The sequence below is a fragment of the Catharus ustulatus genome, chromosome 2 (genome assembly GCF_009819885.2).
Source record: "Catharus ustulatus isolate bCatUst1 chromosome 2, bCatUst1.pri.v2, whole genome shotgun sequence".
In the NCBI taxonomy this organism is placed as follows: Eukaryota; Metazoa; Chordata; class Aves; order Passeriformes; family Turdidae; genus Catharus; species Catharus ustulatus.
In genome coordinates, this window is record NC_046222.1 from 89,798,120 (window position 1) to 89,825,424 (window position 27,305).

Genomic DNA, 27,305 nt, shown 5'->3' on the forward strand with positions numbered 1-27,305 from the left:
GCTGTTTTCTACAAGAAAAATAATAAAGTGAAGAAAGCCTATTCCGGGCTTTCTGCAGGGATACACAGTTGTCTAAGAAATGCACTTTCAGTCTCCTCCATTTTTCTTGGTTATTTCACCATGTCAGCAACTAATACTATCTCTTCATTTTCAGATGCTATTGACTGAATTTTGCTCTCCATCAGCTGAAAGGAAAATAAAAACTTCCATCAGTTTTATACATAACGTTAGGTTAGCCTCTACTTATACACAGTCCTGAGAGTATTTCACCTGTTTTTGCTTTGTGTGTCCACCACAACCTGCCCTGTTTCCTCACAAAACGCTCTTTTGAACTCGTTTCTGTGTCATCTTTTCTTTCCTGCATGTGTGACTTGCTAGTGGGTAAGTGAGGTGTGCACCTGGAGGGTTTCAGGGGAACAGCTTGGAGGGGGATACACAGGGCTCAGACACTGGGATCAGGCGTGAGGAACCTGATGGTGGTTGTAGATGAAGAGAGCAAGGAGGTATGCTGATCTCACTGGCAAATTCAGCCCTGCCTGGCTGGAGAGCAGCAGAAGGACTGTGATGTCTGGGACACTATTTTAGAGACTGCTGCTGGTGTTGAGGAGCTGCTGGTAGAGGCAGCTGTCCTGGTTTTGTTTCTGGCTGCCTCACTGTGCTCTGTTGTGTCATTGTCCATGTCCTTGTGTTGGGGGGAAAGTGAACAGTGTTCCTGCTGTCTGGATCTACCAATGGGAGCATCGGCCTGTGCACCCCTGAGACTGGAATGGGAGACACCCCATGGTTCTGTAAGAGCACTGCATTTGACTTCCCTTAAAGAACTTGCCTGGTGATCTTTTTTTTCTTTTTCTTCAGAATATGGCAAAGAGAAAAATGATCCTCTGTAATAAGTTCCTTATTGTTGAAAAATTCAGCAAGTAGAGTTTTGTGTGTATTTTTCACATTTAATATAAAAATAGAAAGAGAGTATACCTCTGGATCTGTATCAGCCTGTGTGAAAAAAGCAGGTTTTGGTCCTGGGATCTGTGGAAATGCTGCATCCCAACAGCCAATCCTAGAAATCAAAACATATTGAATACAAAATTAAAATTGAAAAACCATAATGTGACAACACCATTGCACCCTTGAACCACCTCTTATCTTCCTCTTCACTCTTATACATGAGACTCAACAGAGAATGAACATATATCAGGAGAACATTAATAATTCAGATGGTAATAGATTCATTTTTAATTAAAGATTTACTAGTAGTAAATTTCCTTCTTTGACAGAAAAAGAAATTTGTCTTGCTATGTCACTACAAACAGTGAAAAGTAAAGAGAGAGAGCCATATCTTCTCTGAATTTCTGTATATTTCTATGCAAAGTGCATCACATAGCAGAATATACTCTTTCTTTCTAATTCTCTTTCACTTATGTGGTTTATTGTACCTAGCCTACAGAGACTCCATCTTATTTGTTTAAAAACCTTAGGTGTTACACACAGAGAGAAAAACTAAATGTATAAATTAAGTTTACTTTTTGCAGAAAAAGACTGTGATGACCACCAATAAGGGTGTTACAACCCCAAGTATAATCCATACTGAAGAAGATATAATTTCCTCATTTCCTGAAAGAGAAACATTCACAAATTAGTAGTAGTAGTAGTAGTAGTAGTCATAGGAAGAATCGATCATAGAATTACAGGACATAGAATAATTTGGGTTGGAAGTGATCTTCAGAAATCATCTTATTCCAGCCACTCTGCCATTGGCAGATTGCTTATAGCCCCAGCCTAAGCACTTTCAGGGATGGGCCATCCACAACCTCTCTAGGCAACCTGTGCCAGTGCCTCATCACCCTCATACTGAAGGATTTCTTCCTAAAATTGAATGCAAATCTACACTCCATCAGTTTAAAACCATTCCCCCTTGAACTACAACTACCTGTCATTGCACAAAGTCCCTCTCCAGCTGCACTGTAGCCCCTTTAGGTACTGGATGAGTGCAACAGGGTGTCTCTGGAGCCTTCTCTTTTCCAGGTAGAACAACTCAAACTTTCTCAGACTGTGAGAGGTACTCCAGCGCTCTGATCCTTCTTGTGACCCTCCTCTGGACTCACTCCAGCAGATCCACGTCCTTTTTATGTTGGGGACCCCAGAGCTGGATGCAGCACTGCAGATGGGGTCTCACCAGAGCAGAGCAGAGCAGAGCAGAGCAGAGCAGAGCAGAGCAGAGGGGCAGAATCCCCTCCTTGCCCTGCTGGCAACACTGCTTTGGAAGCTGCCCAGGACATGTTTGGCTCTCTGAGCTGCAATCACACAGTGCTGGGTCATGCTCAGCCTCTCACCCACCAGCACCCAGTCCTTCTCAGCAAAGCTACTGTCTATTCCTTCACCCATCAGACTGCATTGATACCAGCAGCTGGCCTGACCCAGGGTGCAGCACCTTGAACTCAATCTTGTTCATGCTGTGTCAAACATCTGCTGTGGTGACTGACTGCGATGAATGTCAGTCTGAAAGGTTTTGCTTGGTATAAAAATGAATTCTATTTTTATCTCTTTAGCAGAAATGTCTGATGGGGAAAATTAACATTGATCCTATTTGTCCACCCCCTGCAGTAGTCAGGAGCTCACTACAGCTGCAAAGGTGTAATTTTTAATGTTTTTCTTCAGTGTTAGAATGTTAAGAAGTCAAGTCTCTTCCTACTCTTCTCTGTAGTGTGGTGTGAAGCAAACCGTTTGCCAATTCTTTGTACATCTGTGTGTCCGTAGGTGTGTGACCATGTGTGAGGTAGAGAGGACATCACTGGGGGAAGAGTGGGGCGGGACATGGATTTGTTCTTACCAAACTCAACAGGTGTACTCCACTCCCCCCAGGCTGGGTTCACGAAGCAGGCACTGCCAGCTGCTCTCATTTTCAAGACATACTTCTTTCTTGTGTTGGATCTTAGAAATACATGACTATTCTTCCCTTCCTAAAAAAAAAAAAAAAAACCAAAAAACTGAGTTGGCTTTTCTTTGTTCTTTGTCAATGGCTGTGTTGACAATATGCATGTGCCATTTACCAGTGAAACTTTTAAGAGGCTATGAAAGCATTGTTATTAAAGAAGACTGCTGTTACAGAGAAAAAAATAATTATTATTATTTATATAATATATACGCAAATATGTAACTCAAAAATAATCTGACACTTATTAAACTTTTTTTACTTTTAGAAGCATTTCATCTTTTACATTATGAAAGCATAACCTGTGATTTTTTATGATATGGTTTGATAATTTCCCTAGGCATACAGACAGGTAGAAAAACATCTTGAGCATTTAGTACTGCTAGAACTGAGTGATTCGAGGAATAAGGTGTCTGTGCACCTGCCTCAGTCTCTGCATTATGAATTTTCAGAAAAAGGAAAAATTTATTGCCAAACCTGCAAAATAAGTAAATGACTGCAATACTTAATGCTACCAGAATTTACTCAATACTCTTGCTCTTGGAGACTTTTGCATACAGGTGGGATGTGCAAGCTGCGCTTATTAAAAGGAGGCTCAGCATACCTGGATGACAGCCTCCATCCCAAAAGGGCTTTTGTGGTCTCTGTTTTTCATAAACAAAATTGAATTCCTAGGAGATGCTTTATGTTTTCCCTGTTGTCAGTGATGTGTAAGTTCAAAGTCTGTTCCAAATATTTGAGATGGAGAGTGGACAGTATAATGAAAAATGGGAGATTTTTCAAAATACTTACAGAAAAGCAATAAAGTTCTGCTCCTGAATGTATAATAAATTACATATACCATGAGAATTTAGCATTTTGACACATTCATGAGATCCATAAATAAGATTCCCATAAAGCATAGGACACTGAGCATATATTGATTTAAAGGTATTTGCATACTATTTACGTTTCACAGTTGACAATGAAATGAACATGCATTGCTGATTAATACAGATTTATTATTTTATTATTTTTATTTATATTGCTGAACAAACAGACTTACTTGTATGGAAGTATATATGGGTTTCCCTTTAAGATTATCCTGTAAATTGAAAGAGAAAGAAAAACAACTTACTTTATTTTTATAATTGCTTGTTTTATGTTTCAATAACATTTTTTATCTACTGTTCCATTTTTCTGCATTCTCTTTCTTATGTACCTCATGGTTTTTCAGAAGAACTACCAATTTGTCTAATATTTAGTATCTAATATCTAATTCATTTACAATGCCAAGTTTATATAGTAATTAATTCTGCTATGGAAAGATATTGGTTTTCCTTGTCATCACAGTTGAGCTACAAATTTTATTTCAGATTGAAACACAAGGCAAACCAGATCTAAATAAAAACTATAAGTTTATTCTTACAGACATCAGGAAAAAAAAAAGATAAAACATTTATGAAATAAACTTTTTCATTCACATCTGATGCTTTAATATTGCAATAAATATCACTGTACATAATTCCAAATATTATGTAAATATTTTTGTTTTCTTTTAGATGAAAATATTTGGGACTGGAATGGATTCACAGATATTTTAGGTTGCCCTCAGCTACATTTTTGATAGATAGATAGAATAAAATTTTCTCATCTTATTTGATTAACCACATAATATACATTTGATAACTACCACATAATGTACTGACCACACACAAGTAATGGCTGCAGAATATATAATTTCTATTAGACAACTAGTTATGCATTTTTGTAATTATTTTGCAATACATCATTTTAGAACAAAACTTGATTAATCCAGACATAATTTTTCAAATAATTGCAAGCATGCTCACGTGGCATCTGAACATGAAACTGTTCAGCCTGGAGAAGAAAAGGCTCTTGGGGGAGCTTACAGCACCTTCCAGCACCTAAAGGGTCCTGCAGGAAGGCTAGAGAGGGATTTTTCACGAGTTTATGTATTGCTAGCACATAGGGGATGGCCTTAAAATGAAGAGGATGGGTTTAGATTAGATATTAGCAAGAAATTCTTTACTGTCCTGGCAAGGCACCGCAACAGGTGGAGGTTTGTCTGGTTGTGACAACCGGACTGAACACACAGCCACATGGGGTTCTGAGCACTTCATGGGATGGTGATTCCATCACTCTCCTAAACAGCTTGCTCAAATGTCTGACCACCCTAATATTCCATTTAGATAACCCCTAGTGCAATTTGAGGCCATCTCCTCTTCCTTGGTTTGGTTCCTGGGAGAAGAGACTGACTCCCCCCTGGCTACAACGTCTTTTCAGGTGGGTGTAGAAAGCATTAAGGTCTCCCCTGAGCCTCTTTCTCCAGGCTGGAAAACCCCAACTCCATCAGCTGCTCCCCATAAAACTTGTGCTCCAGACCCTTCACCAGCCTAGTTGGCCTTCTCTGTACACACCTGAATGGTCCATTCTGGTGTGCAGAAAATCAGACAAGTGTTCCAGGTGAGCATGGCAGGACATGGAGATTGAGTCTGAACTCAGAAACTAAAGGGAATTATACAAAAGGTAGAAGAAGGGATGTGGGAGGAATAGAGAGACATCATCTGCACATAGAGGAATGGAGTAAGGAAAGACAAACTTAGCTGGAGTCAAGACTAGTGAGGGAGGTGAATACAAGAAAGTTTTTTGTGAGTTCATTGACAACAAGAGAGGCTCTGGAGAAAGCAGGCCTGTTGCTTACTGAATTGGGTGAACCTAGTGACAGAAGACATTAGGGAGGTAGAGGGATCTGTTACCTTTTCAGCTCAGTTTTCCCTGATATGTTATGCCTTTGGTTTTCTCAGATTTCCTGATCTATGAAGCCTTAAGAAAAAAATCACTGAACAAAAAATTTTTTTCAAACATGAAAAAATGTGATTGAAACTATGTTACTCATGGTGTTATCCTTTTTTCAAATTTTTTTTTGTTTATTCCCAATCAAGAAACTTCAATTGTGAAAAGTAAAGTTTAAAGGCTGACTGTAATACATTTGTTGGTCGTAGTGTATTGGTAAAAAATCCACAAGTTTAGACCTGTCAGTGATAAAGCAATAAACTTGGCAGAAGAAATTTTTGTGGGTAAATCTTCCAAATATATGAATATAGTTGCATCTTATAAGTGTCAAAGGAGCCTACACTGCTCAATTGCTGGAATAATTGCTGTACCTTGACATAATTAACTAGGTGAAAACTGCTAATGATGATGAAAAAAAGAAAACTCAGAGAAAATGTGAATTGAGTATTCTTTATAAAATTAATATTACATATATTGAAAGTCATTTAAAAGCATGTATTGCTTTACTGCAAGACTTTTATTCCAACATCAGACAGAGCTTTCAAAAATGTTTTTTTTTGTTACAACAGCCAAGTGATTCAGAGAAGTAATGATGCTGTTTCAAGGCTGCTAACTGGGCTTGCAAAAAGACTTATCTGTGAAATAGTAAGCCAAACACAGACTAAGAAATTCCAAATTCTAAAACCTAAGGAATGCCTTCACTCAGCCACTAAGTAGGTGGCCAAATCTGGTTGTAGTGCAGGAAGATTTTTCCTTTATAGTCTCTGTCTGCCTCCCTGTGGCCTTTTGATGCAATTCTGCCGCAGTGGTTTGCATCTGCTCTTGCGGTGGAACACAGCAATCTCATTCCTTCCCTACTGCTGCCAAAAGACTTGTAAAGTCAAGGTCACCCCACCACTAACCTGTCCTTAAACACACTGCCTTTTTGCTTTCTCTCACATTTATTTTCCTTTTATTTATCATTATAAATCTTCAACTTTTGGACCAAGAGGTGTGATGGTTATATCTGGGCAAGCTATTTGCATTTCATACATGGAGAAATTTCATTCACTTCTATTAACTGAAAATTATTAAGTGAATACACATTTCTCTTTTCACTCTTTAAAGCCCAGCTCTACCATTCCACAGAGATCCAGTTTCCACTGGAAAGACTTCAATCAAGGGCAACTCCAACAAGTTTTAGTGAAAAAAGTGCCTTTTCTAAGTGCTGTAACAGACAAAGCTGTGATGTGTTTGAATCCCGATCAACCATGCTTCTTCTCTGGGACTGTCCCAGACATCCAGTGTATCCCCAGCAGTGTCTTACTCGAGGATGCAGGGATCAAAAAATGAAAATGGGGCAGTATGGAATAGCAGGATTTGGTAAGGACCTGAAAAGTGCAGTCACAAAGGAATAAAGTGATATGTATGGGGAAGGCTACATCATAGACTTATTTTATTTTCACTCATGTGTATTGGTAAATGCAACTATATTAATTAAAGCTTAAGTGAGGACTTTCTTACCTTATAGCTAATGTTAATTTCATATTTAAAACACTTATCTTTGTTAGAATGACTTATTTGGGGTCGTTGCCATTGAATTATGCAATCATTTTTAGTTTCATCACAGTTGACTGTAATATTTGATGGAGTCATGAGCTTTTCTGAAATGATATAACCAAGAATTCCAATAATTAAAATCACTTGATCTCTTTTTGATTTGATGAAAGTGAGTGAAATGGGAAGTAACACCTCTATGAAGAAAGATACCCATTTGTAACTATTTTTCTTAGGACCTATTAGAAATAGTTAAAAGACAAAATATTCTAAATCACGTCCACAGGATCATAGAAAAGAAAAAGGGACTAAGTCAGGGAACATGATATAAGAGCATACAAAGGAACAATCCCCTCCATTTACTTTTCTAGAGGAATAAGGTAGAATACTGTCTTCTTTTTAAGAGAATGTTTATTACTGCAGATTAACTAGCTGCTGCCATCCCTAAAGTAAGAAATTCAAAGATCTTTTTTTTTCTCTAAGCCTCTTCATGATACTTCTGTGACATGAAGTTGGTGCCTTCAATCTGTTGCGAACTATGCAGTTTATTCCCGCCTTGCAAAAGAAAGACAAATTTAAGAAAGACACTCAATTTTTAATAGTCTAGCCAACTTCTTCACGTATTGCCTCTCACTGCACAGATGCAAGCAAAAGTATGAGGTCCTCTCTATTTTGATGATTGCCAATGACTTGATTATTGGAACAGCAAAAGACAGTCACTCATGGCAGAAAGGGTGACAAAAGGCTGATAAAGTTTAATATCAGCCAGAATAGTACTTTACATCAGTCTTTAGGGACAGCCTGGCCTATTTGTGATGGGCTACTAGGTCAAAGAACAATCTTGTTTTATCTGTTATGAGTGACATTACAGTTCAATTTCTTCATATAGAATGACGCCTTTTTTGCTCAATCTTTTAGCACAATACCAGAACCAGTGTGACATTTCCAGTGAGATTTTGCTGCAGAAACAGTAAATGCACAGGATGCTTTCAAGTACAGCACCACATATGTAAGGTATGTTGTACATGGCTTAATTAATTTACTCCAGGTATGGTGTCTTGTGTGTCATCCCCACTGGCAATGAAAAGCAGAAATCAGTGGTCAGATAAACTCCTAATAAGTCTCCTTTCTCCTCTATTGAAAGGTATTTGGCCAACACTGAAAGAGCAGCAGGAGAAAAACAGTTTTTTAAGCCTTGTGGACCTTGCTTGAGAAAAACCTAAAACTCATAAGGGTAGATTGCTGAAGAATCTGAGACAGAATACAGGTGTGGAGCTTTCCTGTTTAATTCCCCTCTTTGTCTTTTGATTGGGGAATTGTTTTTCCTGAGGAAGCCAAAGTCTCTTACTCTCACCTCTGGGTGAGACAGGGTACATGGCTCCTTCTCAGGGATAAATGCCCTACTATTTCCATACAATAATTAAAATAAAGCTGAAATCAATTATTTACTTACCAATTTTATACAGGTCAATGTACTCATCATAGAACTGGATCAGGGAGTTTCTGCTAGACCCGTTCACCATGAAGTAAGCTTTCTCAGTCCCTATGCTCACATTTTGGAAGATACATCCCATATTTCTGGAATTTTCATATTTAATGTAAATCTCGCATTCCATCTGATTGTCCTCTCTGCATACAGCAAAGTATTTCAGTTAAACATGGCACTGTGATGTGTTGAATGAGAATTCGGAATTCCCTGGACCAAACAGACCTACTTACCTTGACTCCTGCCAGTAGAGAAAATACTGTGTGTCTGCTGGAGCATGCCTTCCTGCCTGCCAAGTGCAGTTCATGAGGAAGATGTTATAAATCACACAGGAGAAGTTTTCAATGGCTGACCCATTCATGCCTGCAAATACAGGAATATCCATGATGAGGATAAAACATGTGACTCCTCCAAGCTGGAGGATCACGGCACACACTTAGGTATGTTAGACTCCAGCTAGTTGTTACTTGGGTTAGGAATGACTTACAGTAATTTCACGATTATAAGCCGCACTGAGTATAAGCCGCACTTCTGAGTTTCAGCAACTTTTTGATTTTTTGTCCATACATAAGACGCACCTGATTATAAGCCGCATGTTACAATACAGAGTGTGATAAAAGGTATCTATTCTATCACCATCTGTTGAGGGTGGGGACAGTGATCCTTATCTCAATGGCAGATAATCTGCTAATGGGCCATCCATTGAAACCAGGCAGGGCATTGCTCTTTATCTTTTCACAACCCATCCTTCCTCCAGCGAGTCATTTTCTGCTAATGGCCCATTGAGTGCCACTGTGTGACTGATAAAATTACTGCATCCCATTGGAAGTTGCTCCAGCCAGGGGGAAGAGCCCAACATTTCTTACCAAGATAAAACCAGAGGTTTTGGGACACTAAGGGAACCCCTTTCTCCACTGGACTCCAGAGGAAAACCGGATTTCTCCACATCACCACTGGACCTCCAGAGGGAAACTGCACCTTGTACAGGAGCACTGCTCCAACTGAGCCACATCTGTCACTGCAGGAGGATGCAGCCACCATTTAATGGGACTGCTACCAACACCCTGCCTGACGGGGTGTCAGGTTGTACTCTGACTTTGTCAGGGTTTGGAGTTTGTTTCTTTGTAGTACTGTATTTCTATTTTGATTTCCCTAGTAAAGAACTGTTATTCCTAATTTTCATATTTTTACCTGAAAGCCCCTTGATTTCAAAATTATAATAATTTGGAGAGAGGGGGTTTACATTCTCCATTTCAAAGAGAAGTTCCTGCCTTTCTCAGCAGACACCTGTCCTCCAAACTAAAACAGCACCTTTTTGTTCTTTGTCCATATATAAGCCACACCTGATTATAAGCCGCACTTTGGGTTCGGACCAAAATTTTAGTCAAAATGGTGCGGCTTATAATCGTGAAATTACTGTATTTCATTTTGTCTGCTAACACTGAAATATATTTGCCCTGACAGATTCAATGAGGAATTTTTGAAGGATAAATCCCCCAAAGACATGATTTTAGCTGCAACAAAACAATCTGTGTGACAAAAATAAAGCTGGTGATCTCATGAGCACTGCATAAACTTTATAGACACACATTGGATGGCTGCTATTTTAAGGTCTAAAGATTGTTTTTCCATCTGCTATATGCAAAGTTAAGGATGGATAGATGTCAGGCAAGTGGGCAAATAGCTGCAAGCAGAAAATGTCAAAATAGGTCACAGTAATATCCATCAACTCAAGTTACACAATGTTGAATGTGGTAAGTTTGCTGAGGGTGTTAGTTCATGTGTTTTCAAGGCTGTAGATCAGATACAAAGAAGAAAACTTTTACTATGAGGGCAGTGAGACAATGGAACAGGTTGCTCAGAAAAGCTTGGATGCACCATCCTTGGAAATATTCGCGGCTGGGTTGGTTGGGGCATTGACCAACCAGGTGTACAGGAACATGTCCCTGGAGAGGTTGGGACTAAGTGATCTTCAGGGCCCTCTCCAACCCAAATCATTCTGTGAAAATGATTCTATGATTGAGGAGCAGGGTCTCATTCCTAAAAATTCAGTATCAAACCCAGTAAAAAGTTAAAATTGTGTCTAGGATCTTTCTTAGCATGCAGTAGGTATTTTATTTGTAAAAAAAACCTTAAAAAAACTTCATTCAACTTAGTTCCATATATTCCTCTGACAGCTCTTCAGACTTTTTCTGGGACATCCAGACACCCCTCCAGTCTTGGACTTCCTCAAGACTCAGTAAATATCTCAGCAAACAAAACAATTGGAAAGAAAAAGACAGACCTACCTTTTATTTCAAATTGTCTCTACCTCATTTATCTTTCTATTCTAGTCTTCAGGTTCAGAGAAGATGGAAAGACTGCATTTTAAAAGGCTGTGTAACTATAAATAGGGCTGTCTCCCTTGCTGCTTGTGTTTTGGGGAACCATCTTAGCATCGGAAGTGTTGCAAAATAAATGTTCATCACTTCCCTCCTGATTCATAGCAAATTTTGTAATTGCCCGATTTGGGATTTCTTATAACATGAACAAGAAGTTAGCTTGTTAAATTTCCCTTTTTGTTGCACCAGAGTGTGCTGGTGTTTGGGAATCCAGAAAGTGCCTAAAATATTTACTTTTACAGGTATTTCTCTCTAGCTCTAAACAATACTGAGAAGTAGAAAGCATCTCTCCATACAAACCGTGTCTGGGGGGTGGAAGGTGGAGGTTATTCATCAGGATGAGGCCTGGCAGTCCCAGCCCAGCCCACCCCCATCCCAGAGCAGGGCAGCCCCACTCCTGACCCCAGGCACCTCCCTGGGGACTGGGATGGGTCATGAACCTGAGGGTGAGCCCAGCTGGGCAGGGCTGTGGGAAGCTGGAGACCCTGCTTGGTATCATTGGGCTGGGGTGGATGGATCCAGAGCAATGATGTGGGGTCCTGGGCGCTGGGTAAGGTGGGAGAAGCTCCAGGGGCTGGGCAGTGTTAGCCAGGTCCTGTGGGTCTCAGGGAAATAACAATGCAAACTGTAAATGTTCTTTAAGCAGATGGAAAAAGGGGATTTCAAATCTTGGATATGATGTTTTCAGATAAGATATTTCGCTATGAAAAAGTGGGATGTGGGTTTGTCCTCAATCCATTTCCCCAATGTGAAAGTAGCCAAATTACAAACTGCCACTAAAACAGAAAAAAATTTGCAAGTAGTAAGCATCAACTGCAAGTAGCTGCTCCAGGCCCTGCTGTTGAGTATTTGTTACCTTCTTGGGTCACAACTGTGCATTTTCTAAAGAAGAGGGTTATTGTAAACAGTATAAAACATCAAAAGCTCTGTCATACCGTGAAAGGCTTTGTTTCACAGAAGACAGTGTAATTTGTTTAATATGGAGATTTAAAATCCATGTAAAGTAATTTCATTTCTTCACATTGAAATTGAAGCACCATTAGAAAATATGATATTTTTCAAACACCAACACATGTCAACATTTTCCTCTTAAAACCAAGCAGTTCCTTTCTGCTTGGAGTTAAAAACTTGAAGGAAAACTTCTCCTCAACTCATGTAGTATAAACTGAACATGTGTAGTGAAGCCAGTCTACTCATCATATTGGAAAACTTTTTTTGACTGCAAAATTGTCTTCTACCACTAAAAAAAAAGGACAAAAAAAAAGAAAAAGAACTTTCCTCACTTCTGCTCACATGCAGTACTAAAAACATAGAGCAAGGCATGAAAAAGAGCCAGCACTCTATGATTATGTTCATGCATTTAATCACATCTGTTAATAACTCAGTGTTAACTGAGAAGATGAACAGCTTACTTTGAGCATCCACATCAAAAACTGGAGCCATCCATAGGATCAGAACCATGAGAGGCTCAACAGAGCCTTGTCTGGTGTTTTGTGGTTTCAGAGGTAAAGATCCAAGGCTGTGTTGGCTCTGTAAGGACCAATTCAAGGACGTTCAATATCTTCATATGCTAGTAGAGAACAAAAATGTGACAGTTTGTCTGAAGCATATCTATGATACAAAGGGTGACAACCATATATGCATAGGTGAATATTCTAGCAAAAGGCAGATTCAGTCAAATAAGTAGCTCATTTTGGTAAGAATCACTGTCATTATAGTGTGACCCCTAGCACATTATAGATATCAACAGATAAAGCGAATGAAAGCTTGGACATCAGGTCTGAGCCCTTGATAGTTATTCAGAGGTAAAAGCAGTACATTTTCAGGAGTTTCACTGTACTTCCAGATTAAATAAATTCAATACATAACCATGTACACATTTTTTTAAACACTGCTGTGAAGACAGAGAAAGGATGGACCACAAAAGATGTAAAACCTCACAGTTTATTGTGTCCTCATCTTTGGAAGAAAGCACTCCATTTTGTGATGGTAACATACTACATTGCATGGAGAAGGGTAGTGACAAGTACCCAAGGAATAAAATCAGAGCCATAAGAAATGTCATGGAGAGTCAAATGGGACTTGGAAAATGAGGGAAGTCAGAATATTTGTTTGCTTGCTTTTCCATGCTCCCACTCTGAAGATCTCTTGAGCTTGCAGAGAAGGCAGCAGGGAAGCAGTGTGTTTTTGTGTGCTCTCTCAGATTATGAGTCTCTGAAACACAGTGATTGAGAGTGGAGTTTGAGGTTTTGAGATTTGCCTACTTTGTTTTTGACTTGGAATTACTGCAGCAGAATAATCCAAATAGCCCAGAAGGACAGTGCTGCTTTTGCAGAAAAGGGAACTTTTCTACCCAGGGGATTTCTTTTCTTGTCTATACTTAGGGCAACTCCTTACCTAAGGCTTTCAAAATTGAAAACAAATAAAACACATTTTAAAAATTCCCAAGCAAAGAGGGTTCTACTGAGGGTACTATCAAAGTCTGTCATCTTTCAGAGACCAGAAAACTTGAGTGGCCATGCTATGACCCAGGAGCTGGAAGCAAAATGAGAAGAAGAGAAAGAGGAAGAGAAAGAGAAAAAAGAATGAAGGAGAGAAGAGAAACCCAGGCAGAGACATTAGGGCTGTTTACAGACTTTTGGCTCTACAGGAATGAAGTCATTGCAGAAGCAGTATTAAACCAAACATTTCTTAAAAATCACAAAAACTTGAAGAATAATTTATAGCTCCAATAAAACCAGGAGTGTTCACAAGAACTGTATGGTGTTTTGCTGCACTGATGCAGCTTTTGCATGCATCACAAAAATACAAAAAAGTAGACAAGACCCCTTGATTTTTTTCTTTGCAGCAAGAACTTTATAGTTCTTAACACAGGACAAAGATAGGAGACCAGAATAAAGGACTTCTTTCTGTGTGAGCATCCAAGGCATTTAGTTAAAAGATTCTAAAGCCTTTTCCACTGATTTTGGGGTCTTTGCCCAGGGATGGGAAAGTGATACCTTAGTACCACACCTACTACCTCCTCCACTGTTTCATGGATATGATTTATGGTTTTCTCATTAGTGTGCTGGTAGTGAACAAGTTTTCTTAATGACTTTTCTGTCTCAGCAGTTTTCACAGAGAAAGCAGTGGGGATGTAAGGGGGGCACCAATGGCCATGATCAACTCTGTGTGAAGCAGGATGGAGAGGATCCAGTAGACTCTATGTGTTTAATTGTCCTTATATTACAGTGAGTGTTGGCTTTAGTTTTCCCATTTAATGAAGGTGTTTTCATCTTTTGGAAATTATAACTTAAGTAGAAAGATTCTTCTCTGATTCTGTTTTAAAATTACTTTAAAAATAAATTTCTACATTTAGAAACACAGAACCAGAGAAAAATTTAATTCCAAAGATGATCTCTTGACAGTACCCTGCTCTAGTGGAATTTTGTCACTGAGAGGACTTTATTTTCCATGCTAGGATTTCAGCTACTTGAGATGACTTTAATCATCCTGAGACTGGATGGAATTATAGAATCATAGAATATCCTGAGTTGGAAATGACCCACAAAGGTTATTGAGTTCAGTTCTTGGCCCTGCTCAGGACACCCCGAGTCACACCACAGTGCGAGTGAGAGTGAGAGTGAGAGTGAGTGAGAGTGCGAGTGTTGTCCAAATGCTTCTTGAGCTCTGTTAGCAATCATATATTACAGTAAATTCACGAATACGAGCCGCACTGAGTATAAACCGCATCTCTGGGTGTTGGCAAACATTTCGTTGTTTGTCCATAAATAAGCTGCACCCGAGTATAAGCCGCTCTGTCGTTCGCAGCGAGGACCTGCGTGCAACAAAGTTGCCAAATAGTAACAGAACGGCGGCAGGGTGGGGTTTACTGGCTCGGCTAAGGCTGTGCAGGCTCGGCCCGCTCGGGGCTGCCAACGGGGCCAGGTGGCCCAGCCCAGCGCTACCGCTCGGCGGGGCCGCTGGGGGCCAGCCGCCACTGCCACTGGGCTCGGTCACCACAGCCCGGTGCTGCCCTGTGGTGGCAGGCAGGGACGGAGCCCCCATTGCTCCCGCGGCAGCGGCGGGCAAGGACGGAGCACCCCGCCTCCTCCCCGAACTGTGGCAATGGCGGTACAGGGCCCCCCCGTCTCTCCCCCGGGCTGCGGCAGAGGAGGAAAGGAAAGAGCTCTCCGTCCTCTCTCCCCACCCCCCGTGCTGCCTGCAGGGAGCCAGGCTCCACCCGCGGCGCAACAGAGTAACAATTTGTAACAATCGTGAAATGCCGGCTTTGCAGCTACTCGGCTCGGCACTCTGGCAGGCACTTCTGAGGTTGTAAGTGTCAGAAAATTATTCACATATTAGCCGCTCCTGAGTATTAGCCGCATTTCCGGTTTGGGAGAAAAATCTTAGTCAAAATAGTGCGGCTTGTATCGTGAAATTACTGTAAGTAATTTTTTCATCTAACACAGGAAGGGATGAAAAATGAGAGGCAGCAAATAGACTTGTGGGAAAATTGTATCTTGAGCTGTTTAATAGTGTTCACTTTGCATGAGCAAGTGATCTTTCTTAAGAGGTTTGATCTTGACTGGTCTTCATACAGCAGGCTTTCATACTGATGTCAAATTTTATTCTTGATCACAATCTCAGTATGGCTGTACCTTTCCAAAGACACTAAACCAATGGAGATCCTGAATAAACCCCTTAAGTTCTTACTTATTCTTTTGCATGGTGTTGAAAAACAGCATAATAACTTCCAAAGCAATACTGAAATATTTTTTTTTAAATACTGCAATATCCATCATAATAAAAAACAGAAATAGTTCAAACTTCAATGTTCATACAAAATGCAAGCAAATACAAAGAGGCTTTTAGAAATAAGATCTTGAGGAATTCTCTCTGCAGTCAATGCTCTTCTCCCTGCTTCCCTGCTTCCAGGAGTGAGAGAATATGAAAAACCTCTTACTTTTTGCCAACAATATGCTTGAAAAAAATCAAGTTGCTCATTTCACTCGCATTCAATCACTTCTTCAATGTATACTATTTCTTCACTTCCTTGTTTTTTTAATAGATTCATATATTCTGTCTATTAAAGGAAGAGTATAACATTTTGTTAGTGTTTCATGCATGAGATTAGTCACAAGGTCCTGATTTATGAATCTTCCATCATTCAGATTTGTTATTTATTGTATAAAACCATGTAGCAGGACTCTGTCAATTAGAAGACCAAAGTAGACATGTCTAGATCTTCCCTCCATATAGCTCCCAAAGAGGAACAAAGACTTTTTAACTAAAAAGCTGGAAAAATCATTTTTTAAAATATAGAAAAGTTAACATGATGAAGGAAGAGAAAATAAAAGGAGATATAAAGGCTCGCCAGTAATTCAGTGTGTCCCTGTAGACAAATTTGGTCTTCCAGACCTGACTGCAGCCAACCAAAGACTTTGCAAATTGCAACAAACTGCAACACACACTGTAGAAGAGCAGTTCCTGCAGTGTTTGACCGTTTGCTCCTTCTCAAAAGTCATTCCAGCATTCCACATAAATTAGCAACTCTCAATTCTGCTCTACTCTCTTGCTTATCATACCCTAGAAACTTCTACCTCCTTTAGTATCATTGCCAAATACTAGTACGGCAAAACTGCTGAAGATTTCTTTGTCCCTTCTCTCCCTGCCTGATTCTGCATTATTATTGTCCTGAGAAAGTTATGCTCAGCATTATTTTAGTGATAGCATATGGCTTATAGGGAGAGCAGGGTGAAACTGTATTTACTCCAATGCTCCAGGGAGACAGATGACAATTATTTCATAATGGAAAAGGTAAAACACGCAAGTTATTTACATATGGACTTTCTCTGTCCACACATCAAGAACAAGAAAAAGAAAGACATTTAATTCTTGCTTGTGTGCATCTTTCTGACAGTTAGGTCATACCCTTGAGACTAAAGTTTTAAATTTCAGGCAATGGAAAGAAAGCATACCTGGAAGTCCACTGGAGAGGGATCACGGAATGGGTCTCTTGGCTGTGGTACTGTAGCAGATGTTTTTTTCAAATAAGCCCTCCTGCAGTGACAAAAAGGTTTGGTGAAGAAAAGGCTTAGTTTGCAAACACAAGAACACATACTATATAATAATGCTCCTGAGGTATTATCTTATTTCTCTAAAACATAAGTAGTATTCTTCTAATTCAAAAGTAGCTACAAATTACATAGGCTGAATACAAAGTTGTAATTCTGTCGCTGAGAATTTTGATGACCATAATTTATTGAATGACTTACTAAGGCCTCACAGGAGGTTGGTTTTTTTAAGTATGTGAACAGGAAATGTTGTCAAAACATGGAAAAAATTTCATATGCCACTAATCTACTTTACAGAGTCTGGTGGCAGGAAAGAGGTACTGATATAAGGCCTTGTCTCAGAACTGGAAATCATTGTGTTATATTAATCAAGTGGATAAGAAAGTTGGGAATCTGAATTATAGAGCACGCTTGGGGAACATCCAGCTCCTAGTATAGCTCAGTGTCAATTTTCTCCCTCCCTTGTCTCCTTTAAAAAGATGCCAGAAATTTTCTGCTGGGGGAAGAAATGTTATTTCAACTACAGAATAAAATTTTTGTGCTAGAAATAAGGCTTACACTGTCATGCAGAGGAAAAGTGCGAGACCTGCTGCCAGCCCTGGCATCAGAAATAGCATATAGGATGAAGTGGATTGTTGCGTAAGTTGTTGTGTTCCTGAAAATCAAGCAATCATCAAAGTGCTGGTTAGCATCACAGGATGTGAAAGATTGCACAGCTGTGTGCAATCTGCCTTGTGTCAGAATGTCAGGAAAAGGAAAGATTTCTTTACCTCACACCCCATTGCCCTGTAGCATGTGAAGGAATAGGATGGCTGACAGCACGTGGGCTGTCCACAGGAGCCTGAACCTGAGCAATTGAGTCCTACAGAGTATTTAAATATCCAAGGTGGCAGAGAGCAACAGCAGGAGAAAGGAGTTTATAAAGTCAGGAGCAAAGATGGAAGAAGTAAAATAGCTGACAACAGACCTCAAAAAGGTCTGCTTTATTCACTACACCCTGCAAGAAGAACTGTCTCCCAAGAATGATTGGAGAACTCCCTAGTATTAAGAGACATGGTAATTCTTCAACTCTCTTTGTCCTAACAAATTAATGTGCAATTAATTTAATTAATTAATGTGTTTCTATCTGTAAGCAAGAAGTAAAAAAGGAGGCAGAGAGATAATAACTGAACAAGGTCAAGGAAGGGATTTTTATTCTTACCAAACTCCACAGGTGTACTCCACTCTCCCCAGTCTGGGCTTACTGAACAAAAGCCCGCGTCTGTTGCTCTGATTTTGACGCTGTACTTTTTTCCAGAGCTGAAGCTTTCATATAGGTAGGAGTTTTTTTCAATGATTGCTTTCTAAATGCAAAATAAGTAGAATGAGAATTTTTGTATTACTTTCATATAAATATGAAAAAATTTTGTATTTTACATTTACATAACCTTTCTGTGGATACACTTGAGTGAAATAATAAGTAGAAAAACATCCCTTAATAAGTTAGATTGTTTCATCATTGTTCCTCTTGTTTGAACATTTTTATTATGGGTTATAAGAAGATGACATTTGCCATATGCTTCCCTGGCTCCTTAGACTCTGCTAAGCAATCAGATTTTAGTGAAAAAATTCTTTACATATCTGGCACTTCATTACAGTGGATATTTTCAAAAATAGCCAGATTATACAGAAGTAAAAAGTTGATTTTTTTCCCTGCCATCTTTATATTGGCCTAATCTTTGAGGTGATATTTTTTTGCCTCTTACATCTCAATACTTTCCAGAGAGGATCAAAAAAGAAAAAAATTCTCCACATTTTTTTGTGTTATACAGAACCATGATCCAAATTTTTACATATATATGAATCTGCTAGGAAGTAAAAAAGAATGTAAAATGGGAGATTTTGTGTGGTAATATCAAGCTCCACGTGTGTAGGTGTTTTTGTATCAAGTTTTATAAACAACAGATTTAGATCAGATTTAGAAAACTTATCAATAATGAGCATGTGTAGTACATTGAAACAGGCAGTGTGAAACCAAACCAATTTGGTTGGAAGATGCTCTGATACAGAAGAATTTTAAAAATAGCATAAACGTTAGATTAAAACATTTATGACTTACTGTTTCAGATGTGGTTTTGGTATTTTTCTCAGCATCAGCCTAGCAACAAGAGAAAAGTTTAATTTTTAGGATTATTCTTTGTGTTACTATATGATAAAGGGTCTTCTCTCATGAATGTTTGATTTTCAGAAAGAAAAAGTGTATGTAATATTTTGAATGTCTTCTTTTAAAGACTGTGAAATTTAAGCTGTTCTTCCACTTAAGTGGTTTTTTCTTTCCAGCGATGTTCTGAAATATTGAACCATTTAAATCTGATTGCAGAATTGAGTATCAAAGCACTAAACAAAAAAAACCAAACCAAATCAAAAAAGCTCGGGTTGACAAAATGTTTATATTTTAATTGTTAACAGAAAGTATCTAAAATATGCAAATAAACTTGTACCATGTTTTTTCCATTGCTTTTTTGCCTGTGTATCTTTGCATTCTAAAACATTTAATTTATCTATGTTGCTTTTTTTTAAACAAATATTTAGAGCTTTATTTCTGAAGGATGTGATATTACTTTCCATATTCATCCAAACTTTCAAAAGTAGGGGATGACAACAGGGTACGGGTTGTATGGTGTTATGTATGGAAGTAGGGACAAACAAAATGCTATTAAATAACATAATAATTCTTACCTTGTTTTCTATGACAATTTCATATCGGAAACAACTACTTTTTTTCACATGACTTGTGCGAGGTGGTTGCCACCAAATGCTACATCTATGAGAAGCTTCTGTACAGTTCACTGTGACATTTAGTGGAGGGGTGAGTTTTTCTACAATAATATAATCAGAAATACTATTGATTAGTAATAGCTCTCTTCACTCTGCCATTTAAAAAATATAGGTAGGTGATCAAGCAACTGATCTAAAAAGATGTAATGCTACTTTAGCAGAATTTCTGCATTGTCATGATATTCTGAAGCAGGACCTGATTTAACATTTCAGTTGAGGGGCCTGGAGCACCAGCCATTTATTACATTTGACTGAATTCAGCATATGATTTATGAAGGTTTGGTTTTATTCCTTGGCTTTAAGGGTTTATTTAAAATAGTGTATTCAAATTAGAATTTTTAAATTAACATTCTTCCATTTAAAAAATTTAATTTTTTGCTCACAGCATTCTTTTCATTATGTGGATGAACAGCATTATGAGATATTAATACCAACATCTAGTTAGTCGCACTCAGGAATCTCGGCTAGTTAATTCTAAAAGATGACACCTTTCTCTCAGAGAATAAATATTTGACTGAAATGTGCAACATTTTCTGACTTATGATTCCAGATTGTTTCTGTATTTGTTGGTTTTTGTCCATTCTTACACTTCAGGGCTGATAAAAAGGGAAAAAAGCTGTTATGGGGAGTAATATTTTTTAACCGTATGCTTTTTCCCAGGGATGAATTCTTCATTCTTTTATCATGTAACTGGAAATCAAATCAAACAAAAAATTCTTACCAATTTGGTATAGCCATATCTTCTTCTCATATGACTGAATGTTTTTTTCGCTGCTGGACCCATTTACCAGGAAATAAGCATTCTTATATTTTATTGTCACATTTTGAAATCGACATCCTGTGTGCTTTCCATAGTTATCTTTGATGTAATTTTGGCATTCTGTGACATCTTCTTTCCTTGACATGAAATATTGTATCAATAAAATTTGGCAATGTCACAAGTCCAACCACAAAATTCCCAATATTCAAGCAGACCTACTTACATAGAGGGCCTCCAGTACAGGAAATATTGGGTATCTTCTGTAGCAGTCCTGCCCACATGCCAGGTGCAGTTCATGAAGGAAACATTAAAAATGACACACACAAAATTTTCAATGGCTGTCCCATTCATGCCTGCAAACACAGAAAGACTATACCATGTCCACTGTGCAGAAAGAGTGAATAATTGCTCAAATAATACATATCTTTGCAAGCTCATTTAGCAATTTTTTAGCCACCTGCTTGGCAAATCCAACTGTATATTGTTTTGGTCTTGTAGTTTTGTCCTTACTTGTAGATGGCAATTATTTTATTTGTGTTGAGCCATGAGGATTATCTATCATTGTTCCGGGAGCCATATAAATGACCAGGATTTAACTGAGTCTTTAATCAACTCAAGCACAGGGACTTAGTGGAAGTTAATAATAGAGACAGTTACTGTGGTGTCCTTTGTTTAAATCCCCTGTTCAGCTGAGCCTGTCTACAGTGGAATGTAAATTCTACAGCCATGAGCAGGGTGACAAGGTTCTCTCTGCTGTGCTTAAGTGCTGTAACCCTTGGTTATAAAGCACTAATAATTTAAATAAGATGTCCACCACTTTCTTCTGTGTGACAGCTGACTGGTTACAATCTAAACCTCTGACTGCTTCCTGAAGCTAATCCCTGCAGAAGTGTTGCAATTTTGAAGAGAGAATGATTTATTTTTCAATTAGGAATTGAAACTGGCTGTTAGTCTCTTCCAGTAATTTGGATCCAAGGACAAGGGGAATCTTATTAGCACTGAACCTGATAGAAACAGGCCTGAATTGTCAGTACCCAGGACATCCCTCTGGCTGCCCTGGATGGCTTGAGACCCTGGCAGGGGGCTCAGAGACCTTGGCACAGAGCCAAAAACCCCTGTGCCTTTGATTTCAACCCATGGGAAAAATTACCACCTTTACATGAAGAGTTACAAGTCACAAAAAAAATAAGTAGAGTATAAGTTAGATTATCACAAGGTGAAAAAGTAAACTTTTAAGATTTTTTAGAATGGTGGTTCGGGGTCAAGAGGGAGGAATTTGGGCATGTTCTGTCCTTTCTCATTCTTGGCATCCATCTTCTGGGTGTTATTGGCACATTTGGATTGGTTTAGAGTAGAACTGGACTGTGCAACATAGGTGATAGGTTTGGGAAGATAACTGTGAATAATGTTCATATAGTTTGTAGTATAAAAAGACAATACCACCCTGAAGGCAGAGGCAGGCAGTGTGCCTTGGACTGACCTGCTGAACAGACCTCAGCTGATCAGGGAAAGAATTTGTTAGATAAGATAAAATAAACAACATCAGAAACCTCAGGTGGAGACTCCTGACTCTTTCTTTGATTCTTGAGCTGGGCTACAGAGACTTTTAAACATACCCAGGTTGTCATCTCGAGCTCCTGAGAGGCCACCGACACTGAATATTTGTTCAATTAGTGTAAAATCAAGACAAAGCTGAACCAGAAGTTTATAGCTTGCCTAAGTTAACTCACAACCTGAATGAATCCCTTGTGTATTTTTCCCCTACGAAAAGGTGAGATCTCCAACAGGAAATTATGAACATCAACAGCTACCATTGTGAATTGAAGGACTGAGCCACAGCTTTCCAAGACCAATCCAACCACTACTCATGGAGTTTAAGCACCACACACACAACCTCTCCAGTTAGCCCTGAAACTCCTGAAACATCTGATTCTTACATATTTGGGAATAAGGAGAACTTTTTAAAGAGATGAGAATGTTGCTCAAGTACTCCTGGATTTCTGGAAATCTTTCTCTCTTCCAAGGGGAAGGTTGAAACTTCTTCAAGAGCTTGGTTCAGCAGTATTTCTTTCAATGGCTGTGTTGGCTTGAGCATGACCTGTGTTTTCCCATCTTTTCATTGATCCTGTGTGATTCCAGTCTGGCTGCGCTAATGCCACTTCTTGTGGGGCCCTGTAGTGAGTAGCTATAAACAAGTGTTCATCGTTACAACTAATGCTCCTCGCTCCTCTCAGCAATTTTTTTTTCCTTTTGGTTGCTTTTTTTTTTTTTTTTTTTCAAAAAAGAGAAATTGTCGTCCCAAGAAGAAATTGCTGGGTAAATGCAGCAGTGTGAAGTATGATCACAAGTGCTGTGATAGGCTTCCTCAGCCTTTACCAGTGCTATAAATCTAACAAAAAAGGGTTATTCTGATTAAAATCAGTTCCCAGCCTGATTCTTGTCTGGGCCAACAAGCAGTTGAAGTGTTCAACAACAAAGGAAATATTCAGGCATATGCTGTGAATATGTATTAATCAGTCTATACTTGTTTCCAACTGGATCTTTTTTCCAGGGTTTTAAGGCATTTATTTTTCTGTTTTTATTTATTCATATTTCTGTGGTTATGCCAAAGGAAATACAGCAAAGTATATAAATACAACTACACTTTTTGTAAGGTTTATTTTTGAGCCTATTCTCTTCCTCCAGCACTGTCAGCATTACCTTCTTATTTTTAGCAACACGTGGAATAGAACTAAGTCTTCATGAGACTTTTATCTCACATTATTTCAAAGAAACACGGACATTTTTCTTCCTCCAGTTTATACTGAGGATTAGCTAAATTTTTCTAATGTCTTTTTGCTTAACCACTCCTATTTGAAATGCCCCATATTTGTCACTTATTAGTCTTTTCTGTGAGCTGTGATGCAAAACTCAGTTTAGTTTCTCTGCATTACACTCATTCTTCTGAACTACCTTCTGTATTATTATATTATGATAGTAAAATACATATGCAAGTATGTTAATATCCTCTGAAGCATCCTTTGTTTCAGACACAAATAACTAATTCTGACATATTTTAATATCTTTAAATATATTTGAAATGTTTGACATTCTTTTCATTCTTTGAGCTGAGATGTGACAATTATGATTGCACACAACTGCATAACAATCCCCTGTTTCAAGTACATAGAGTGTTCTTATTTGTTTGCATATGTCTATTTTGTCAACTTAGATTATCTCCATCTCTTGGGCAGACATCAGAAACAGTGCAAGCAGCTTAGCTTCAGAAAAATACCAGAGAGAAGAAAATCTGCAATCATTTGTGGTTACCAACATTTCTAGCAGGGAAGGACAGTATCTCGCCTTTGGGTCTTGAGCTCAATACAATTTTTAGTTTTACTCAATAATTCTTCAATTAAAAAAAATCATAAACTGTTAACTCTTAGACATAATTGACCATATGCTTTATAAAAGATGTTAAATTTAACATACTTGATATTGGAAATAAAAAAATAAAAAGCAATTAAATTACTTTAACCTTTCAACTTAACTCTGAAGATGCTGCAATTTAACTCTGAAAATGCTGTTAGGTGTGAGGTGGAATTTATCTTACCTAAACTTTCTGAAAACTGTATAGATACTCATAGGGGAGCTAGCAATTCTATGCTGTCTTCACACTGCCTGGAAAAAAGACCAGCTGCTTTAGACCAGTTTGTTCAATCTAGTCGAGGACAAGATGAATGAAGGCTTCACCCTATTTATTTTTTTGCCATTTGCTGAAAATATAGCGCAGAGGAATCTCTCTAATTCTGAGCTATCCACCTTTGCCAGCCAAATCCAAGAGGATTTGTTCCTTTCCCTTCTTACATCATCTGGTATTCACATGTAATTACTAAAAAAAAATACTGCCACTATTATTTTCTCAACTGAAAATTTATCATTGAAAATGTCTTTTTTCTCCTCATTTTATAGCAGTGCAAGTATCATGTGCTGCTTCTCTTTAGAAAAACTGTTGCAGTAGAAGAACAGTATTGTTTTCCCCAGAGATGTTTCAAACTTCCTTCCACATCTCAAATAGGTCCCATGCAGATTATTGATGAAAATCCTTGGGAAAATTAAAGGATTTCTATGTGAAGTTGTTTCCTTCCTGTACCATAGTTTATGAAGTTTCTATGAAAATTGGCTAATTCTAGACTCTGTGCTACAACACAAGTTACTTCTCAGAGAAGCCTGAAACCTAAAACCCTTCCACAGGGGATAGTCATGCTAGGAATTCAGAAGTTGAAATGCTACTACAGCATCTAATCTCCTGTAGGTTGATTGGAGAGGTGATTAGATGAAAATTAAAACTGTCCTGATTAGATGAGAATAAAAACTGTCCATAATTCTGCTGATTATGAGTAAAACATAACAATCTACTTTGTCATATTTTGATACCACTATGATTTTTATAGTCAATGAAAAGGAAGGTTTGTAACTGAAAAAATCCCCAAAACTTATACTTTGTTTTTAATATGACTATTTTTTAGGGGAAATTCTGTGCTGAGTATAGTACGTTAAACTAGACCTCTGAGATTAATTTCTTAGCTTTGCCTCTGAAAGATTTTGGAAGACATTTTTGTCAGTTGGAAAATATGAAATGGATTTATGGCTTCCATGTTGAATGTGCTATGAGGTAAAATCATGCCTACATTCCTGCAGCGTTTTCAGAGAGCTGTGTATGTAAAATATTCTAAAGTATTAAAATCATGAAAGAGGAAGGACACTGACAGACTCTCATTCTACTGATGCCTAAATACAGTATTCCTAAAAGAGTTCCCTCCATTTAGTGATTTTACTTTATGGATGCAAAGACCTAAAATCTAAACATTTCCAATTTGACTATGTTTTCAAGAGAAGGAGACACAGGCTCCCCAATTCTGTAATTCAGGTTTAACTGCTATGTGGATGAGGCCAGTAATACTGGAAACGCTAAAAGTTTAAAAATACAATTATACAATTATTTTCAGACTGTAGAAAAAAAATATGCCATCAATATGCCCTTGGCTAAGACATTCACCACAGAAAAACAGGTATTTGTGATCAGGTAGTGTGTATCTACCCCTCAAGTTATTTTAACATTAAAACTAGTAGAAATGACAAAACTCAGTATTTCTTTGCCTAGTTTCTTTGGAGTGAAATAAAAGAGAAACAGAAAAGTGAATAGAAAAGAAAAACAGACAAAATTAAACCTACCTGCTCCTTGAAAACCTGTTTCCCTGTGGTGCTTACAGCAATGGAGAACACAAAGGATAGAAACTATGACTTTGCCAGGGTATATTTTTGCATGCTTTGACAATGTGATTTCATTGCCTCATTTCCCTTATCTTTACTTCCGTTAAACCATGGGGAGAAGCAGGGTCACTCCTGGCCTTGGGAGACAAGTAGGTCAGAGTACAGGGACGCCCTCTTCATTACTTGATTCACATAATTTTCCAGTAATTTCTGTCACACAATTTTCATACAGAGGTTTTGTACAGGGCATCACCTGAAAGGTAGATGAATATGGGTCTTTCTTCTGGCTCGGGGGTAGGTCAGGTATCATTGCTTCAAGCCATGCCACTGTTTTCTGCTTACTGCTTAGGGATGCTGCCCTGTACAGGAGAACCAGCCCACTGCAGAAAAGCTGCTCCCAGCTTTGCACTCGCCAGCCTCATTCCCTGTAGGTGGGTAACAAACCATGTCACCAGCCTCAACAACCTTCCTGCTTTGTGTACGCATTTTTCTGGGTTAGGTAAATTCAATTCACAGATCACGAAAAGTTTCTGTGTGTATGAAATATCCTGAGTCTACCAAATCAACAGTATGTCACTTGTCTGTGCTGGTCTCCTGGAACTGAAAAGCATAGAACCTGCTTTTTCATGTATCCCATAGTACAGTCTGAATACAGAGCTCACAGTCTTCTTCATCTTTAAATAATTTAAACAGGAAAATGAAGTTGTTAAAGTAGACAACAATATTTAAATCTAATTATTTATAATATTGATGAATGTACTACTCTTTGATGTTGTATCTCACTGAAAGAGTGGTAAATCATATCAAATCTGTCCTCCTTCTGTTTGTCTGTATCTTGTACATTTTCATTCCCATCAGTCTTTGTTCTTGTTCTGGGCAGAGGAGGAATAGGTAGGGGATGGTTCTTTAGATATTTCCTCTTTTATAGGTCTCAATTCCTCAATTTTATTCATACAGTAAACAGCAGGACACTATCATTTACCCAGCTATGACATTATATTTCAGGACCCGCAGAAATAAGGACTTCTGATTGCTGCTCTGTAGAGGAATTGAAAGAGGTCTGATGGAGGACTGTGATAATGCTGAGACTTTTGTAACTACTCAGTTTCTGTAATTCTTGAAACTGGCCCCTGTTGTGTTCTCAGAACAGAATTATTCTTGGAACCCTGAGTTCCAGCACTAGAGAAGTTGTGTAATGGTGTAACTGCTGCAGTGAATTAGGTTACTGGAGATTGAGCTAGAATAGACGTCTTAATTAAATTTTCAACTAATTTTTCTTAATAAAATTTTTCAC

At 38.4% G+C, this 27,305-nt stretch overlaps 1 protein-coding gene across 1 annotated transcript; it reads right to left on the reverse strand.

Annotated features, from left to right (window-relative positions):
• LOC116992037 (interleukin-5 receptor subunit alpha-like) lies at window positions 1–26,042 on the reverse strand. Its single transcript, XM_033051158.1, has 14 exons — window positions 25,973–26,042; window positions 20,982–21,111; window positions 20,720–20,895; window positions 19,900–20,039; window positions 19,280–19,318; window positions 18,383–18,524; window positions 8,978–9,107; window positions 8,712–8,887; window positions 7,226–7,365; window positions 3,972–4,010; window positions 2,825–2,954; window positions 1,518–1,608; window positions 973–1,054; window positions 1–185 (listed from the first exon to the last, which is right to left on the reverse strand). Exons 2-14 carry the CDS (start codon window positions 21,107–21,109, stop codon window positions 111–113), a joined length of 1,488 nt encoding a protein of 495 aa, XP_032907049.1. The 5' UTR covers window positions 21,110–21,111; window positions 25,973–26,042; the 3' UTR covers window positions 1–110.
• Between the last annotated feature and the right edge of the window lie 1,263 nt (window positions 26,043–27,305).